The 21276-nt window shown below is 37.6% G+C and overlaps 1 protein-coding gene across 1 annotated transcript; it reads right to left on the bottom strand.

The window, feature by feature from the left end:
* Window positions 1-332: 332 nt before the first annotated feature.
* On the bottom strand, window positions 333-20385 carry LOC149109916 (uncharacterized). Its single transcript, XM_089293852.1, has 9 exons — window positions 20364-20385; window positions 13469-13540; window positions 12203-12277; window positions 8201-8275; window positions 5878-5952; window positions 5561-5772; window positions 5001-5126; window positions 3287-4882; window positions 333-2070 (listed from the first exon to the last, which is right to left on the bottom strand). Exons 3-9 carry the CDS (start codon window positions 12274-12276, stop codon window positions 1688-1690), a joined length of 2541 nt encoding a protein of 846 aa, XP_089149978.1. The 5' UTR covers window position 12277; window positions 13469-13540; window positions 20364-20385; the 3' UTR covers window positions 333-1687.
* Between the last annotated feature and the right edge of the window lie 891 nt (window positions 20386-21276).

The raw sequence follows: 21276 nt of genomic DNA, 5'->3' as shown, positions 1-21276 counted from the left end.
GTTAAGAACGATTGTAATAATCGCTGTCAGTTTGCAGAATGCCATGCTGGTAAACAAACAACATTAATTGAAAATACACATTGTGACTTCATTAGCCTTGGCAAGTTCAATAATTTTGTAAAAAGGACAAAATGTACCTCGTTTTTTGTGATCTGGAGATTAAAGTGTAATGTTGCATTTATTAAAGATGCCTTGTTTACAAAAACCAACTTTTGTTTCTTTAACAAATTACTATGCTAAGGTAAACACTCCATTAATTAAAACTCAAGCCTCATGGCTACCCCGAAACAAGAATATTACCAGTCCAACTAGAAATCATAGGAAATTGAAAATTGCTTCTAAAAAGTGTTGAAATAATGTAATGACTGCCAACACTTTTAGAATGTTTTAAACACAATTTCATTTTTCTACTTTAACAAAAAGTGCTACACAGCTTTCTCTACACCTTAATTCCTTGGACACCTTCCTACACCTTCTTCTAAGGCGACCTATCGCCTTTGACAGAAACTTTGGTGAGCTGAGTGCTAGCTTATGGCTTAGCATAACACAACACCTCGGCACGGCACGGTACGGTACGGCACGGCAGGGCATAGCACAGCAGGGCACGGCAGGGCACGGCACGGTAATTAAAAATTCTTTTGTATGTATAAAAATAATTCAAAATAATTTTTGCTCTCAAATGAGGTTGATCGGACTAATTTGAATGCATACACAAGAATTTTAAATTGGGGGTCATTTATGAATAGGGTCTATAGCAGTATAGCACTTGCATTTGTGAGATGGCTTGGTTACCAAACGTGAGCTATAATTGATCAATGGTTTCCAAATTCACCCATCGACCAATCTTAGCTCACATTGGTTACCCTTACCATCACGAAGATCCTAGTGTCAAAAGCTGACCTTTAATTTTCCTAACGTTTCTGTCAACTGCAATTAGGAAGGTTTAGAAGTTCATGAAAATGGAACAACAATGTGTGATCCCAGATGATGCCCATTCCCCCCTGCCCCTCCCGCCACCTGCCTGCCCACTCTCTGGAATTTACAATCCCCATGAGTAATTTAGGTTTTGTTTATCACACAAGTTCTCAACAATAATGATATCTATTCGAACTCAACCCCCTGCAATTTGGAGCAGCACCAATATTTCAAAAGCAAAGAGCATAATGCAAACTGGCCGTTACATGGGTCTCCACATTAAACCTCCACATTAAAGGCTATTGTTGGGGGATTAGCCAACGAGCGCAGGTACTCCGTGTCAACATCAAAATGCACTAACACACATTAAAATGACGTTTAGCATGCTCCATTCACAACCTCTTTCTTTTCCTTTGTCCGTCTATTTTAAAAATCACTGTTCCTGTCTTCTTTAAGACGCTTTTTCAACTACAGTCACTTTCAGTGTTACTATCCTCTAAGGTTTACACGCACTGGTTATATGTGATTTTAGTATCATTTTAGAGCTGAACAAAGCGTTTCCAGCCGTCTGATTGGTTTAGCGTGTGTATATCTAGTCATGGATGCACGCAGGAAGTTTGGAGAGCACGAAAGAAGCGTAAGAGTTGCTTGAGGCGATAGCCCAGAGCAACTCTAGCTCCTTGAGTGCTCTCCAAACTTCCCTAGTTGTGACCACGCCTCTATTTCAACAATTTAAAATTAACAGGATTTTTCTCATTGAACATTCTTCCGGTTAGAACCAAGTGTCCTCTATATCTCTTGGCAACTCATGATCATTGCCAGCCAAGCCCTCCCTGCAATTTGCGCTTTCCTCATTTTTCTCATTGTGAGAATCAGCCATTTTACCACTCTTCCTGGCTTTTGGCGTTAGATTGGTTTCGTCTTCTGTAATGTCAAAGGTAACCAGTCCGCTGTCCTTTAAAGTGCTGGACACCGACGGCGTGTTGATTTTACCAGTTGACAGTTGTTGCTTCAGAATGTTTCTCCCAGTTAATCCGCGTATTTCGCTCTGCAATTCAGTAAGAGGAAGGACCATAGCAAGGCAACAAGAAAAAGACCATCGTGGATTTTTCCGCCATTCTTTTATGTAGCAGTAAATGTATGCAAAGTACTGAACTGCGAAAAAAGATAAAAAAAGAATCAGTCTCATGTCAAAATGTCACAATCATTCAATCTGTTTCCTCGGAAATAGACCACAAGTAGTCTTTTCGAAGAATCCTTTGCGGGAGTAGACATTAATTAAGCAAATCGTCAGGGCCCCAGCTGATACCAGCCTAGTGCTGACAAGGCTGTCAGTCGGGAGGTTTTCATAGCTGTTACTGATGCAAAGATAGAAGGCCAACAAGAAAAATGGAAACAATAGCAAACCACCAAGGCTCAGTTTATTTCACTCATACTAAAACGCCTGTGGGCTTCTAGAGGAGATGAGTGGTAGCCACTAATTATCCCCATTCAGAAAGATGAGGTGTGGGGTGGGCAGAAAGGGCCTGGGATAAAACAATCGCTCACAACTTTTTCAATATTTAGTAACAGCTGCCAAACTTTGCAACTTTGGATGAAATTTATCTGAGAACAAATTATTTGATATTTTCCGTTCTCGGAACGTGATGATTCCATAGAACTTCATTTTACAGAAATGCTTTAAGGATTATTCTTGGCATTGTTAAAAAAGAGCTTTTCTTGATTTTTTAAAATTTCACTGAAATTGAAAACTGACGTTTTAGAAAAAAAAATTAAGAAATCGGTTGAAACAAAATTGGGGGTTCTTAAAAATCCTGATATCGTCATACCATCTTCTTGACATCAAAGGAAACATGTTTGGACATAAAGCCGCGAATGAGTAGGTTAAAATAGGAGTAAGGAGTATTGCAGACTATTTCCTCTTAGTATTCCTAAACTATAACTTCTATTTCTTTGAACTGTAAAAGGAGCTCGAAATGTTTCACTGGTCTTGTTTTCAGATATGCTTCATTCACGTCGACGGAAATTTAGTATGGCTGAATGTTATCGTCTGACCTTTTTAATTCTTGATCAGTCTAGACCATTCATTCTTTTTTCGATTCTCTAGCATTTTGTGAATCTTTTTTTGTTGTTGTCAGTTTCTAGTTTAATGTTTGACCTGAAAAGAGGAAATAGCTACTATACAATTAGACACGTTCAGACAATTGGTCCATGGTTAACGTTTGTTCACTTTTGCCGACTATTCAGCCGTAATTGAGGGGATTGTTTCGCGGGTTAAAAAAAACGTCAGTCAAAGGGCAAGCTGAAATATCTATTGTAAATAAATAGGTCATTTAGTCACTAGATAATATATGAATCAGCAATATATTACCCACGAGAAGGCCGATTACTAAAGAATTAGCTCCAATCACAAGTACGTTGAACATGATGCTGTCCACGTATGGGTCAATGGAGGCTGGTATTCTCTCCTTCGGAATTTTACTGACAGCTCCAATGCCTAAATTAACGAACGTGACAGCCAGAGATGCCAACATTAACTTGTTCTCGAATGGATCCACCATAGGGCTGATGTAGGCGAACAACATTCCATAAAGTCCTGAGAGGACACAAGCTAATCCAACATAGGCCCTGCTCTCTCCGCCTACAAGGATCAAACCAGATGTCAAAACAACCTTGCGAATCGTCTCAATTAATTCCCAATACCACGAGCGGGAATTATAGTTTTCAAAGAGGAATCGCAATCCTTTAATAATTCCCGTGGCTTGGTCTTGAGGCTCCAAAGCTTCATTCTCGGTTTGGATTACATTTCCGTGAGACACCTTACGATGTTTCCAAAGAGTTATCAGTGATGCAGTTGGCAGGATAATGATGTAAAACACAGCGCAGAATGCAACGATGACCAAACGGTTGTACTCTTGACCTTCACATTTTACGTTGTAGTCCGCTTTTAGGTAAACGTCGCATGTTTCCTTTTCTTCGTCGAGGCAAAGTGTGCGACAAGCAAGTGGAAGCACTTGTGCTGTCTTTAAGCACGTACTGAGGTATGTCACGTAGAGGAAGAAAAACAAGCTCCGGTAAATCAGTTCTTTGGCTTGGGCAGCTTTTTTCTCTTTCTGTTCTTTGTTTAAAGTGCTTCGGAGCAAAAATAATTTTCTGAGTAGATAAGCAAGGACAGACAGAAAGATGGCAGCAGCATTCATTGCGAGTATGGCAAACAAGCTTCCAAAAGCATTCATTTTCACATTGGGCAACAGACAGTGGATTGGTGCTATCTGGAAAACACTCAGCTGCAAAGTCTCGGAATATTTTCCAATAAGCGCAAGAGAGTCTGGCCATTTAATGTACGAGAATGCTTCCAGAACTCCATTTGTGACTTGGTAGAAGCCAATGACAATTTTTAACCTGCCTAGAATGATATCCACTGAGGAACGTCCTTCTCTTTTCTTGCTTTTCTTTTTGCCTGTCCAAACTAAAACTGCAATGACTATTACAAGTACTGTCGCTATGACTGACAGCTGGACAATCATCCACTTCTTGGTTGGACACCGTTGGCATGTTTGCAATTGTTTGTAGTAACCAGCACTGCATACCTCACATAATGGACCTTGGTAGCCTGTGGCACAGATGGAATCTAGACCTCCCATACACGACTCCTCCCTTGGGCATTTGTGTGGCGTAGGCAAGGTGTGTGGGAACTCATTGATTGAATGATAAGTTATCGAGAAGTTGATGCTTTTACCAGGACTATAGGTGGTACTATCGAGACTCTCCGTAAAATCTTCATAAAGGTGTTTGTATGTTTCATTTTTCCATTTCCACCAATAACCAGTCTTGAGAGATACATAGTCGTTTTCACAGTTTAATCCAGCTTGATTGCAAGGTTCGCAACCTTCAAACCGATGAGTACGGTGAAATCCATCTAAACATTTACAAGCGCGATACCCAGCAAATGTGTTGGTATCGGTTCCTGTTAAAAGAAAAGACGAACCAAAATATCGTGAGATAAAATACTACATATCCTGGCCCCTTAGTTTAGTTGGTCAAGAGGCACGTTTGCAGATATCAGTTCTCTATTCATTCATTACCTTGTGGACAAGCAATGCAGTCTCGTGCCCTCACTCCCGGTGTTTTATCATAGGGGACGAAAGTGCCATTGGGACACTTCAGGCAACTGTCGTTAACAAAAGCTTTAGTGTCAGAGTAAAAGCCACCTATAAGTAATGTCAGTATTGCAAATTAGTATTGTAAATAATGTGCGATTTTTTTATTTATAAAAGCCACCTGTGACAAAAAGATAAACGCAGCCGACAAAAAGACAAAAAGATAAACGCAGCCTTAATGCAGACTGGAGTGACATTTTATGGGACAATCGGCTTACTGGCGGATATGGGACGCCCAATTGGCCTCCTTGCAGCAGGGCGCGAAAACAAATGACATCATCACCTAGCATGTGCATACGAAATTGCTTTGGTTTTACAATCAAAAGAAAAAGCAAACAAAGAAACAAACAAGCATTAAAGAACTAAAACAAAATCTGAACAACAACGAAAACAACAACAACAAGGTAAAAAATGTAATATATGCCTGTACAGACGGTTTTTGATTCTGGTATTTAAGTAGCGCTCATGGGTTAAAATATTGCTACCTGCAGAACAGTTCAAGCACTCAAGTTTCTCAGGGTCGTTGACAGATGAATTGACAAATGTCCCCAGTGGACATGGACGTACAAGCAGCTTGTTTTCATCCTGGTCTTTTCTGGCAAATCCAGCTTGAGCAAAAGCCTTGAATAATATATTTCTCAGAAAAGGGTCTCTTTCTCGGATATGGATGTAGTCTGTGTCACCTTGCCCTAGTCCACTAAACTCAAACACAGAAACACATTAATATAAGTGTGTGAGAATTCCTCTTGAAAATGTACAAGTAAATGCAGCCAACTCAAAAATCTAAACGAAATTTACATACAGGTGCATTATGCAACGTTCGGTATGATCTGCCCCCATTAATTTCAGGGTGCCAATTTTCCCTTCGTCTATGCTTCTGCGAAATACAAAGACCACTGTTTTTTATAATAATAAATGAACATTAAATTCGTTACTAACATTGACACTACAGAGTATTTAGCTTTAAAAAGACTAATTGGGGACACTATTTACACATTTTATCCTAGCTACATAAAATTAAAATTATTTAAAATTTAGTTAATATGGAATATAGAATATTATATACAATGTTTACAGTATACGGTTTTAGGTATAGAATATTTTTTAAAACTGTTTACACAATTTAGGAATCTTTTTCAGTCTTTAATAGGATAGAGTTTTTCTTATTCGAGAAGTATGACCCCCTATTACAATACAGATTAAGGGAAAGTTTCACAGCGAAGTTTGATTTGAAATTTCCTGACAAATTCGTTTAAGTCACACTTTTTGGTACTGAGTTTTTAACAATGTGCCAAATAGTAGACAGTAATTGAATTTGGATAGTTTTTTGTCATTTCCATTATGCACCACTCCAAAAAGTTTCTCTACCACTGTTGGTTAGGATTTTGAATTGTTTGTTTTATTAAACCAGGAAATTACTTCACCAAAGAATGACGTGGACGCTTCACACTGACCACAAGATACAGAATGGAGTCGGATTAATTACAATAAAGACAGTTACTACTTGTTTCGATAGACCAATTTCGATAGATTAAAATTCAGCCTCAAACAATAGGGCTCCGAGGAATAATTACAGAGTTTGTGGGGTTTACTTCCCAGAACCTCGTGCTAAGGTCTATTGTTTTAGGCTGAATTTTAATATATCGAAATTGGTCTTTTGTGTAAGTATATAACTCTTTCGTGATGATTATGAAGTAGTTTGTAGTTGAGTTCTCTAAGTTTGTTTTCTTTGCATGTTTTCCTTATCTTAGTGAAGGCCAGACTCAAGTTAAAATTTTCCAGGTTAAGATCTTTTTACCATCTCTTTTGGCTGGTGCGTTCGATTTTGGTCGCATTAATTTTTAGCTCTTATTAAGCGAGCAGGAGGTCTGTATGGGAGAATATTGACGGAGGTCGTGAGTACAGACCGAACGCAGTGAGGTCTGTACAAACGACCGCGGTCAAGATTCTTCCATACAGACCGACTAAGCCCGATCAGACCGACTAAGCTCGGTTAATAAGATGTTTATTGTATGGCAAACAAGAACAATTTAATTCGTTTAATGAAACTGGTTTGTATTGGCTGGCATTTTAGTTTACGAACGGCGATGAGCTGAACTTTATTCTGGCAAAGTTTGCTCGTCCTTTTTACCTTTACCAGTTTCCAACTCTTTAATTTTATCAATTTACTTTTTTCAGCTCTTACCAATTTCCAACTTAAGATCAAAGAAGCCCTTCATATTGAATGGGAACGACCCCCATTGAATAAACAACTCAAACATGTTAATTTAACACTCTTACTTCAATTACTATTTGTATTCAGCTTTTTTCACGGATTTGTACTCGCACCTTTTTATTCTCCCACTCCGTTGTATCCCTTAAGTATTATGTAACTTTTTCACTTACTCGTAACTATTATTCTACAATTTGTAATTAACACCTACTTGTTATCTACTTTATATATAGTCGCTCACTTGTAAACATCCTTTAACTGAGGATGAATACTGAGTATCCGAAACATGTCTTGCAAATTTAAACGGTGTGTCGTCTTCTTTAAATGTTTGATTCCAATCTTACTGCTACGAAAATTTGGCAATATTATTTATCAACTCTAACAATGGAGTTCGAAAAATACGGGATGATGTTAGGCCAAGGGAAACGGAAATCGGCTCGAAATAGCGAGAGTTCAAAAGAACCAAGTTCGAAATAGACGACAGTATATGACTGAAAAAAAAAAAAAAAAAAAAAAACAAGGGTAAATCGAAGGTAAATGGGTTTCAGTTCGAAATAACGAGGAATTCGAAATTTGCAAGTTCGAATTAGCGATGTCCAACTGTAGAAAACTTGGTTTTGGCTTGGCGACTCTTGACTAAAAACCGCTGCAACTCAAAAGGTACATCCTGTAAAATGCACATTGATAAAATAGTCCACGAGAGCTGCAGGAAGTTTCACTAGGAATTCTCAAAACTGTCTTTATGCTTACAACTGTATTTTGTGTTGTTCTGCCTATTTTGAAGCTAACGGCATCGTGGTGACCTCGCGTAATTTTTAACTTTTCAGGAGTCGAGAACTCGGTCTATTTATCTATAGCTTGTATAACTATTTTAACAATGATTGTGTTTAGGAAAGCTTTGTTGAATACTTACATAACTGGAGTTAGAACAATAGTAGCGCTAAAAGATTGAAGACTAACATCCTTTAGATCTGCTCGTATCATATATCTATGGATAAAAAGAAAGAAAGAAAACAAAAAGCTAGTAAATATATAAAAAAGTGTAAATTATCACACAAACAAAATATATAGGAGGTAAAATTTGCATCGCGCCTTATCGCTACGCGACTCTACCCAATACGAAATTATATTAATTTCCTAACCAGTAGTCAACCGAGAGTGAGGTCTTACCCAGAAAATCGCAACCTCGGCCTTGCCGTATTGACCGAGCGATAGCGAGGTCAATACGGCAAGGCCGAGGTTTGAGATTTTCCCATAAAGACATCACTTTCGGTTAATAAGCAGTTTATTATATGACCTATAAAAACAACAAAACACAAAACAATCCAAGAAAAGTCATCCAGTAATACGTGCACTTACAGTGTATGCTTTCATCGTCTCCAGCCGCACAAATCAGGTGAACTAACGCATAAGTCAAAAATTTCTACATTTTCTTTGTTCCGCATCGACGACAAACAACGTTGGAATGTGTTTATGTCACCAACTGCATTCTTCGCCGTTTTTTTACATTGTTGCTCTCTGACAAAAGTTTCCCTTTCCTCTTGGCCGTTTCCTTCGTCCTAACCGGCACAAACTCGTTCGTAATTTAACGCCGTGAATTCGCTGTTCTCTTAAAATTGTAAGTTCATACTTGTAATAGGATTCACTGTCAGTGTTCGATCATCGTTTTCAGCCGCTCAATTTTCAGAAAGAAAAGAAATGTATATTTTTTAAAATATCCTTTCGCTTTGTTTTTGCAGGCTCGTAATCGGTCCGTGGGCATTACCAGAGATAAATGCCCTAGAATTGGCCAATCATGGCGCGCGTTATATCGGCTACAAACAAAAGTCATAAGACAAAATATGGTGTCGCATTTAGTTTATGCTTTTCTAACGGGGAGACGCTCCCCATCAAATCTAACTTGACCAGTGATCTGTGGGACTTAAATCATCATCCTTATGATACATAGGAGACACTAGACGACGTTGAAAAGAGGTTAGAGTAAGGTTTGGGTTAGTAATAAACACCGCTATACTATAGATAACCCTAACACCAAATGTAAACGTATCACAGCCACCACACATTCCCTTTCCTCTCCTAACTACACTGCTAACAACATGCAATTAATCCCAATCGAAAAATTATTTTCCAAAAGAGACTCAATCGGTTAGGCTAGGAGAGGTTTTTTTTTAAAATTTCAAAAGTTTAGGCAGAACGATGGACCTTTTTACCGATGTCACGCTCTTCCGACTTTTTCGTTCAAACAAAAAATAAACCTCACCACTCCATTTATCATGCCAAATTTGGTGAATATGCGAACTTTCATAAGAATCCGTTGCAAACTCATAAAAATAGGGACCCTTAGGTTGCCAATTTTTACAAAGAAATGTATGCCATGGGGCATCGCTTACTCCATTGCATACATTTCTTTGTTAGTTTGGAGTCCCATTTTATTATAAGTTTGCAAATTCTAAATTCGGCATGAAAAATTGAATTATTACATCTCTCAGTTACTACGCGCGCTGTGATTGGTCAATTTAGCGGGCCGTTTCCAAACTGTTTCGTGATTTATCACCAAGTATTCTTAAGTTTTATACCAAGTAACAAAATAAAACTTTCTCTTACTTTTAATTGTGTAGTAAAACGTGCTAAAGACTTGACAACGATTTCAAATTGACTTGGTTTGCTTTCGACGTGTTTCAGAAATTTAAAGACGTTCCGCGTGAATAGAAATCGTTCCGGAACCCTTCAGAAACACAGTAGAGATTATGTACTTATTGACAGAGTAGAAGGGCCGGACGGGTAAATATTTGGCTCGAGGTCCGTACGTCCTGACCGAGAGCCAAATATTTTCCCATCCGGCCCGACCTAACTCAGTCAATAAGCATTTTATCATACGACCACTTAGTGTTGAAAATTTTGAAAATTCTGTTTGAACCTAAATAGGACGCGATTACATAACCTCAGACGGCCGCGCGCGGAACAACTACAAAAAAGATTCTACAGAAAAAACTTGTCATTTATTTCTTCGAGTCGAACAAGAATTTTACAATTCAACGAAAAACACGGTTCATTTTCTAATTTTTGTTTTTCAATGTAAGTCCACAATTACAATTCATGCTATCGGAATTTGTTACCCTGTTTAAAAAGTCAACAGAAAGTTGACATAAAGCTGTCAAAAAAAAAAAGGATAAAGGAACGCTTCATCAAGCTTCGCTGAAGTTGTTCACAAATCTTCTTCACCTGAAGAATCAATAAAATGTTGGCCTCGTTTCAAGCTATTTGTCGACCTCTTGGATTCTCTTGAAAAAGGGAGAACCAGCAACTGAACATTAATGACACTGATGTTGGCTTTCGCAAACAGTGCCTGGGTTTACTGACTTTGCTGGCTTTGCTGTGTAGTGGAAATTCAAGCGAGTCTTATTATCTGGATGAACTGTACGGTAATGAACTTGTATTCGTACTCAGTTTTGTCTCTTCAAACAACAGGTACGTTTGTGATTTCTCTGGTTTAACCAACTTCTCCCAGAAACTCTGGAAACTCGAAGAAAACTGAAGAAAACATTTATATCGTTCTTTGTTTTCTTCACGTCGTTTTCTTGCTTTTGACCCACGATGAATTCTTGATGCTTCCCACTGAAAGAAGTTTCGTCTCAATAGTCTGTTTGCTTATTCCAAAGGTTAATTATCTGACAGTTCATCCGGAGAAGTTAAGACTTTCTTTCTTTCCTTTCGGAGTGAGTTCTACATCGGACAGTTCGCCTGGATAGTAAAATTATCTCTCATAATGTTTCAGAAATGTTCACTTTCATCACTCATTTTGAAAAAAACAAAATTTTACAGCAAAAAAAAAATTGCTTTTGTCATTAACTCGTATCGATTTTGCCGTACGCGTTCCTTGTAGGGCCGTACGCGTTTTTCCGGCCTTATCATTTAGACGCGTACGGCCCTCATACGGGACCTTTTTTCTTATGGTTTTCTATCGAAATTGCGCGCGGGGCCGTACGGGTCATATCATAAATAATAAATATCTTGCTAAGCTCGTCTTCTCGGTCCACACGGTAAGTTACGGATCCTCGTTTTCCCCAGTCGATTTATGGCCCAAGCTCGAAGGACGAGGTTAGTTAGAGGTATCTATAGAAGTGATTTTTTGTCCATTTGAAAATTGCGAAAAACTTTTGATATTGAGTGAAATCGATAAAAAGGTCCATTGATCCTGATGGTCTTAACATCCACGAAGAAACATAGCGGTTCATTTTCCGTTTATGTGTTGTATCATTATTTTATTTAACCTTAACTTTAATGTACGCTGCCAATTAGTGGACGTATTTCAAGTGTTACGGAAATACCTTGATTATTAAATAAACATCTCTACCATCTTAAAAAGATTATGATTAATGTAAGTTGTATCGGTCTTTGCTTTTATATTCTTTGCAGCTCATTCTATTCTTATTCTATTTTCTATACTTAAGCAATAACAATCAATTTTCATATCTCTATTCCCGGTTCTCCATTTTCAATTCCTCATTCCCCATTCCCTATTCAACATTTCACATTTTTCATTTTCCAATTACTCATTCCTAATTTCCTTTTCCCATTCCCCATTCATCATTCTCCATTGCCCATTCTCCACTCTCCATTCTCCGTTCGCCATTCGCCATTTCTCATTCCTCATACCCCGTCCCTCATTCCCCGCTCTCCTTTTCCCATTCCTGATAAAGGGTGAGTTTCTTTATCTTTAACTTAGAAGCTGTAGGGAAAAGCAGCGTTTCACGAGCCACTTCCCTGAGCGAGCACAATCGTATGATAGTACGTCTATGGGCATTCTATCGCCTGAAAGTGTCTGCGCAAGATCGTACCACTTGATCAATTTTGGCCATTGAAGACAAAGGAAAGTTTAGCGTTGAACTATAATCACAAAAATAAGCTTTCTTACATAAGCAGCTTTCCAGATGGAGTGATGGTGAAAGCCTGTGATCCAATAGTCTTGATAGGGTTATCCGAAAGCATTCTGTAGAATACATAACAAGAAGCATTTTTTGGCATTATGGAATTATAAACTTATTTAGCAGCTTTGCTTTCAAGCGAACTAAAGACAGGCCTCAGTTATATGAAGTGTTGATAAATTTAATAAAAGATGTAAAGTAACATATTTTTAGGCTCAAAAAAAGACACTTATGGAGCTGACAGCAAAAAAAAGTTATATATAGGTAATCACATGATTTCGTGTGCAACTGGGAATAAATAAGCCAGAATAAATTTTTCAAACGGGCTAAAAAAATTGCACGAGTCCATACAAAAAGTAAAAATTGTTGATGACAAAGTGACAAAACTTTTTCTTTAACTGAAGTTTTGTCCACCTGAAAGATCGGCTCAGGCGTTGGGAGGGTTATGTGACCAGGAAACTTTCCAAACTCTTTTTAAAACTTTATAGTTTTTTTAAAACTTTTAACTATATAGTCTTTGAGGTGTCTGGTTACTTCAAGTATCATGTCAAGTCACGTTGTGTTCTCGTTTAAATGACTTTCAAAATCGATATTATTTAAGGTAGTTTCGTGGAATGTCAAAGCCGAGGAAACTTCGATCAATGCCGGCAATGGAATAAGATCATCTGACCGCGTTATAATTAAATTCGCTGTTATAAAATGCGTTTAGAAAAATTACCCACAATCGACACCAATATGCCGTTTGTCGCTGGCTACCATTACAAACTTCATGACGTCTTCCTGGGAACAGTTACATTTAAGTTCTAATTAAAAAAAGCTATGAATCGAATTGGTACAATCAAACCTTGATAAAATTCTAAATTTTCATCGTAACCTATCAAACTTTTTGGATTAACCTAATCATGATTGTTAAGAGTTCCCTGAATGCTACTACCTCCGGAGACTTTTAATTCACCCAAAAAAATTCTTGCACGCCTTGCGTGCCTACGTTCTATCCCTGAAAGTCTAACAAGAATTTTCAAAGATCATCGAGAGTCACTCGAAACAACCGCTGAAGAATTTTGATAGTCATCTCAAGATAGTGGAATACTAGCTTCCAAAGATTTCTTTCTCTCTAGATATTTCAGAAGATGATCCCATAACGCTTATTTTCTTTTTTATTACAGTTTACGGTGAAAATAAAGTGATTACTTAGTACATGGAAACTATAAGTCACTGCAGTTTATGATTATGAGCATGATTCTAGCTTCACTTACATTATTTTCAGTCTTTTTAAGTTCTTGAACGCCTGATCAGGGATGACTTGGAGACGATTCTTTCCGAGCAATCTAATAAAATCAAAGTCGAAATATTTCATTGTAAAACTCACATCAATCCTTCAACTATATTGCAACATCTAGCACGTAGGATTAACATCTACCTGCGATACTAAGGAAGCAATCACTATTACACAGAAAGAATATTATAATATCAGGTGGTATGATATGGTATGGTAGAAAAGTTAGCCCTTAAAGAAGCGTAAAGGTCTAACTGAAATTAAAAGGATTGTGACAGCACAGAATGGTGTAATAATTTGAAAGTTTTTTGACAGGCTAGGCCGCGAAGTAATGTATCAAACACAAGAGACAGTGTTTCATCGGAATATCCAAACACCGAGAAGAGGGTTAAAAATAGGACGCGCAGAGGAATATTTTTTGACGAGATTTGAGGTGTTTGGATAGCCGATGAAACACTGTCTCGAGTGTTTGATATATCTTCTCAATCTAAGCAAAAACTAAGGAGTAAACGGAGAAGTAAAATCGTCAAAATCTGTGCTAATTAAGACCGGGTATCCAAACCTCCTTCATGGTCGTGATTCTCTTTGTTCTGACTTGATGAATTATTAATGAGTTTAAGAACATTAGTTGAAATAAAAGAAAGGTGAATTTAGTTATTGAATTGTTCTCGCGCATGTCTCGCGAAACGCATACCCTCACTGCTAAAGGAAAACGGAAGTGAAGTGGATAAAGTTTTCGCTGCCCATATCAATTTTGATCAGTTATGACGTCATGGAACGTAACAAGATGTCTTTAAGTCCGCCGTATTGTATCTGCCATCTTGGATCGGCCACCTTGGATTTCACCGTTTTCTCAGAAAGTTAGAAAATCACTTAAATCGATGAGAAAATAATTCAGTGATTTTGGCATGTCAAAAGGTGATTCTTCTGGAATACTGCTTAAGAAAACTGAAAAAATATCCAATCTTGGATACCCCCTAGCTCTACTCCATCGCCACAAACATGCGTTTTTTAACAAGGAATTAATTTGGATCAGTACTGAATGTTGATGTTTCGAGGGTGTAACTTTTACCTGATTCGCAGTAACGATACCGAAGGTCGCAATGTGATTAACAAAAAATATTTCTTCTTATCGAAGAAAACATAAGAGCACTGTACTGAAAGAGCAATGTTCATAATAGCAAAAAAGGGAAGATTGCAAATGACAGTGAATAAAAAGTGAAATATTGCGACAGCTGAGGGGATATAAGTCTTACAATGGAGAGTGGAATAGTGTTTTTTTAAGTTTCAAAACCTACAGAATAACCTGGCCCAATGTCTTGGAAAATACTCCTCTAGGTAGATATTGTATCTGATTTGACGAAAAGTCTCCGCAAAAAAGGAAATTAAAATAAAATTAGAAATGTCTAGATAGCAGCAGACATGTAAATATTTTAAGGAAAACGACCAATTTTTTAAGTTTGCAAGACATGTTTCGACAGAGCTTCTGTCATCTGAAGATGACAGAAGCTCTGTCGAAACATGTCTTGCAAACTTAAAAAATTGGTCGTTTTCCTTAAAAAATTAGAAATACTTTTCATAACAAAAAAGTCGAGAGTTTGTTTTCTTAAAGCATTTATCGTTTGTAAAGTAATTTAACACTTTGAGGTCAGCGTGTGAGGATTGGACTGGGAAAATTCAAGGAAAAAGAACGACAAAGGGCAAATGGTTGGACTTTTTAAGACAAGGTAAGCCAGGGCCGATTTGTTCGAAAGCCGGTTAACAATAACCCAGGATTAAAAGTTTACCGAAGTATTTGTTTTTTGTATAACTCTTTCACTGCTTATTTCTTGTGCAGTTCGAGATTATTCAAACTCTGAACAGAAGGGAAAACAAGTAATGGGGCTTTGAACAACCCGCGCAGGCCCTGCTGATATTTTAAATTTTTGATCCCATTATTGACTTTTTAACCTCAGAGCACGTTTGACTAATTTTGAGTACATGTATGTATGCAATAGACACATAACACTAGGTAAACGTCTGTTACAGCACTTTGACCATTCTGCCTTGATACATAGGAAGCTACATGTAACTTTGAAATCAACGCAAGCACTCCTTGCCCCCAGACTCCAACCGATCCCTCCGGAATGCTGCTTAAGACTAAACCAGTTACACACCCAACTTAAGCAATTTTGTAATTAAAGCCTGGAAAAAAATTCAGGCTTAAACGGGATTCGAACCCATGACCTTTGCGACACCGGTACTGAGTGCTCTACCAGCTGAGCTATCAAGCCAGCTGGGAGCTGATCACGTTGTGAGTTCGTAATATACCTGTAGATGGTGAAGAATACAAGTGAATATATGAAAGATCATATATTTGAGCGCGGAGAAAGATATTAAGAGTCCCTGTCCATAAAAATGGAAAATAACTCGGCAACGGTCGAAAATTCGATTTCGCTCATATTTTCATGGTAGATAGGCTAGGGCATGACAAAAACTACTGGATAGTTTTTTTGGCAAAATATCCTTTTATTTCAAAGAAATATGCAAATTACCAACTTCCGTTAAAATCGCCATTTGACGCACCATTTTATTAAACAAGTTTGAGAGCCTCGCATGCAAAACCACATCATTCTTCCATCTTAAAAACACTCAAATATTTTTGTGCAATGTCTAAATGTGTACTGGGTTGATTTTAGGGAATGTTGCGTTGTCTTTTTGGGTGCAAAATAATTAAATTTCGAAGACATGTATTTCATTCAGTTAAAAGTACTTCGTGAATATAATTAATTTTTACTATGCGCGAAACCTTCAAATGGAGTAAGCTTCTGGTGATTGAATCGCCGAAGGATGGTCTACAGATACCTGTAAAAATTTCTTTGGGCAAATGATTGTGAGCGACGCGAGAGCTTTTCAAAGTACGTTAAAAATGCAAATATTTGACCATCCGTCGTCAAATTTCAATTTACGGGTTAGACATATATTTTAGCATGCGCCACATGACTTGACCTATGTTAAGTTGAAATAGACACAGAGCTGATAATTTCGAAATGTTCTAACCTCATTTGCTGTAAAAGGCAGGTCCAAAGCCGATTTGACGTGTTTCTCTCACCATTCGTCGCACGTAAAGCAGAAGTTTGCTTTTGTTTACATAACGTCCGATGTACATCGCCAACTGTCAACTTATTTAATGGTCGAATACCATGAATCTGTGACCCTCTTTCGACACATACGACCATCACTGCATATAAGTCAAAAACGGCTAAGTCATTTGTAGATAGTTGCTTGCTTTGCACTACACCAAAATATTACGTTTAATCATCATAGTTTGAATCCTCGCTTGCAGCGGTTCCTTGTTCGTCACGCAATGCTGTCATCCCATTTTAGGGGGTAGGGGTAGGACAATTTCTATCCTAATACTAATCTAAGGCTCCGTAAGGCTTGGAACCACTGGGAGCACACAGTCGTGTTGAGTAAGAAGAGATTAAATTAAGAAATGAAAAGAATGAATAGTTTGCCATTACCCCTGTTGTTATCTTTTACTTGACCACCGCTACCTATATGCCCTGCGAAATACTGTAACGCTAGACTCATACCTAGGTCTTTTCGCGCTGTGCAATTATTTTTGGTTTACATGTAATACAGTGGACTACCCTCGGGGAAATGGGTGGTGAGCTCTTAATGGGGCTAGCCGCTTAAATAGAGGTTGGTGTACCTTAAATATTTAATTTTTCACTATCGGGTTATAAATTTCTTGGTGAACATGGAGTCAATTCAAGATAATCATGATAGACGTGTGTTTGAATTATCACTCGTCATGCACCTTCAATTTCAGACTCTTATCTGCCATCACCCTTTCCAAAATAACGTTTTTGAATTTTAGGTGGCCGCTTAATAGGGGTAAAGACAATAATGAAACCCTTATCGGAACGATCAAATGGTGGCCGCGGAGGTAACCGGTCAATAGGTGTTTTATTTACAATATTTTACTGACAATAAGTTTGGACTGTATTGACAACAGTCCTCTATTTTCTGTTACAAACATACCAATGCCTCCACTGAGCAAACAAAATACGCCAAATAAAATAGCATGGCCAGGGCTATTTACTCACGTAATTACTAATTAAATTTAGTCTGTTTTTCTCACGAATTAGACTCGTTGTGATTTCCTTTTTTTATTTCAGCTAGTTCTTGCTTCATTGATCTATAATTTGTTTATGACGATTTTTTTAAAATTCTAGTGAGTACAGCCACTAGCTTTATCAGCTGTTGTCTGAAACATCAGAACGTACAACAAACGTGATTTGGAGCGAGGCCACGTACACTATAGAATACGATTATTTAAATATACACATATTATTACATATATGAACAAACAGATGAACAATGACTAAATTGTTTTACTTATCCTGAGAGTGCTCTATACAAAATAGATCAAAATGTGCAGCATATGCTGTGACAGCATTGCGTGACGAACAAATAACGGCTGTAAGATTGTGCTGCGCCGACACGCTTATCAGCAATGGTCAACGATGCGATCGATCAAACGTAATATTTTGGCGCAGTGCAAAGCAAGCAGCTATCTACAAATGACTCAGCCGTTTTTGACTTAGATGCAGTGATGTTCATGTGCGCAGAAAGATGGTCACAGATTCATGGTATTCGACCAATAATAGGTTGACCGTAAGCGATGTACATAGGATGTTAACCTTGTGTAAACAAAAGGAAACTTCTGCTTTCTGAACGACGAATGGTGAGAGATCGACTACAAACACGTCAAATCGGCTTTGGACCTGCCTTTTACAACAAATAAGGTTAGAACGTTATCAAAATTATCAGCTCTGTGTCTATTTCAACTTATTATAGGTCAAGTCATGTGGCGCATGCTAAAATATATGTCTAACCCGTAAATTGAAATTTGACGACGCATGGTCAAATATTTGCGTTTTTGACGTACTTTGAAAAGCTCTCGCGTCGCTCACAATCATTTGCCCAAAGAAATTTTTACAGGAATCTGTAGACCATCCTTCTGCGAATCAACCACCAGAAGCTTAATCTATTTGAAGGTTTCGCACATGGTGAAAATTAATTATATTCACGAAGTACTTTTAAGTAAATGAAATACATGTCTTCGAAATTTAATTATTTTGCACCCAAAAAGACAACGCAACATTCCCTAAAATCAACCCAGTACACATTTAAACACTGCACAAAAATATTTGAGTGTTTTAAAGACGGAAGAATGATGTGGCTTTGCATGCGAGGCTCTTAAACTTGCTTAATAAAATGGTGCGTCAAATGGCGATTTTAACGGAAGTTGGTAATTTGCATATTTCTTTGAAATAAAAGGATATTTTGCCAAAAAAAACTATCCAGTAGTTTTTGTCATGCCTTAGCCTATCTACCATACGAATATGAGCGAAATCGAATTTTCGACCCTTGCCGCGAAATAAAGAATTTGTCTGATTCTTACAGGCAGGCACTCTTAAGACTTTAATGAACATCGCAGTTACATACACAACTTAGCGGGTGTGAAATTAAAGCCTATTTAACAATTATTCGCCGGAGCGAAGTGAACATCGGTGAATATTCACCTAGACGAAGTCGAGGTTAATATTTACCAATGTTCACTGAGCTTGAGGCGAATAATTGTTTTAGTATAATATTCAGAGGTGAATATCAAGGACTACAAAATAACGGACTAAAACATAAAAACACAGACGCAATCCTCCGTAAGAAAAAGGATAGCGACTGGTACATTTACCCATAATTCTTAGCTTACGAAAACTTTAACAACGCTCATAAAAACGTACAGAAAAGTTCTAAAATCTTCAAACCTAGCATACACAATGTCGTTAGCACAGAGACAAATATAGCAAAAATATGGCTTTCCTGTTTTTTTTATGGGCTGTGTGAGGTTTGCATGGTATTGTGGTAAAATGTACAGCCGCCATCTTTCTTCCTACGGCGGATTATTCGTGTGCATACACGTATGCAGCCGTAGTTTTAATAATAAGCGTACACGTACATCGATTGTCAATTAATTTACTCATCAAGTTCGGCAGTAGAACGAACGAGCGAAACACTACGAAAAATAAATTCATCCAGTACCTTTGTTTTATCGTTGTTCACTTCATAAACAGTTGTCATCATCGTCTAAAAATGAGTAGCTTTAGTTTGAAGAAAAATTCGGTCCATCGATCTGACCTGCTGGCGATCAACGTAACCACTGCGTTTACGATTTTTAAATGCCTTGAATACGGTTTTTTGTTGTTGTTTTTAAATTGTGGGTCTAAAGGGCGACAGCGTTAAATTTGAAAATTCTCCATCCTTTCAAATATCCTAGACTTGGAGTGATGTCTTTCGAATAAATGAAAATTTCATTTAGCAACTGTCCGCCTTGTTTACTTGCCGAGATGGGCAAAGGTTACGAGCTTAGTAACCAAACTCTAGTGGGGTGAATATAAAGTCATATGTTGAGCTTTTCGACCAATCAGAATGTCCAATTCTTATATTCACCTCTGGAAATTATGCTAAACGGGTATATTATGAAATCACAACGTGACCAGCTCCCAGTGGCTTGATAGCTCAGCTGGAGGTCATGGGTTCGAATCCCGTTCAGGCTGAATTTTTTGAGGTTTAATCTTCATATCTTTTTCCGTAGTTCAAATGTATGATCTTTCATATATTCTCTTGCATGAGGTTTTAAAAACTCTTAATCTTGACTGGAAAGATCAGGTAGAAAGATATTTTATCAGGGTAATTTCATAACAGAATATCCGTCAACTGTCAAAGAGCGCGAAATTGATGCGTGGACTATAAGACTTTTACGGTTTGGACCGTCGGCCATCAAAGTGATCCTCCCTTCTATTAAACCCCTTGCTAAAGAGACTTACAAATATTCCAAACGTTGTTGGTTGAAAAATATTCCTGCAGGTAGATGTTGAATTTTATTTGAGTCGAGAAACCTGCAATAAAACAAAACATGTTTGAATTATCCAAAGCTTTTCAAAAGCGCTAACTAAGTATACTGTTGATAATCGTAAAACCAAATCAAGTAACCTTTGATCAATTACGCTATGAACAGGAAGCCACCCAGTTGGCAAATGAACCTGAAATATTTTTGAGGGTCCACATGATCGAAATTTGATAACTTATCGTACTCAAATTTGCAATTAGTCAATCAGAAGCCGTGTCTACTGATATCCTGCGATATCAAGTCACTGACCTGATATGGTTACGATATCATTTTGACTTGGCCGAATTTGGTTACTGTAATTACTTTTTGGTACGCTTAGGTGGCATATCAGGCACGTTTGGTGTCGCCAGGGGTATTTTGGCTCGACTACGCCAAAATAACAACCATACAACAACAACAACAACAACAACGACAACAACAACAACGACAACTTTATCTGTACTCAGCTAGAAATTAGAAATTAGATGAACAAAAATAAGTTAAAATAAAAAGAGTACATGGCTGCCCGAAATAACCTTAATGGGCTAATAATAGCTTGCAATAATGTTTGATTTGATCTTTTTCTTAAAATGTTTGAGTGGCAGAAGCTTAATATCACCACTATTATCATTCCAGATGTTTGCACCTTGATATCTAATGTTAAAGATTCCACAGTTTGTTCTGGTTTTTGGGAGAGCATAAGTCATTCTAGATGAAAGCCTTGTATTGTAGTTATGGGTATCTTTTACCGAAGTGAAAAAAGCCCTCAAAATTTGTAGAAAGAGGATGATTTTGAAATTTGTACATGAAAACAGCATTGTGAAAAATAACTGCATCTAATAATTTGATAT

This window comes from Orbicella faveolata, unplaced genomic scaffold (assembly GCF_042242905.1).
Source record: "Orbicella faveolata isolate gen_17 unplaced genomic scaffold, um_ofav_v1 contig_25, whole genome shotgun sequence".
Taxonomy (NCBI): Eukaryota; Metazoa; Cnidaria; class Anthozoa; order Scleractinia; family Merulinidae; genus Orbicella; species Orbicella faveolata.
The sequence above is the reverse complement of the archived record's forward strand: the minus strand, read 5'-3'. Positions and strand labels throughout refer to the sequence as shown.

Excerpts from the sequence above, each read along its gene's own strand:
- LOC149109916 (XM_089293852.1), bottom strand. The coding sequence starts at position 12,276 with ATGCTTTCGGATAACCCTATCAAGACTATTGGATCACAGGCTTTCACC. Across the intron at positions 8,276-12,202 it reads CCATCTGGAAAGCTGCTTAT|ATATATGATACGAGCAGATC; the intron begins GTAAGAAAGCTT and ends TTTTATCCATAG. Across the intron at positions 4,883-5,000 it reads CTGCATTGCTTGTCCACAAG|GAACCGATACCAACACATTT; the intron begins GTAATGAATGAA and ends TTCTTTTAACAG.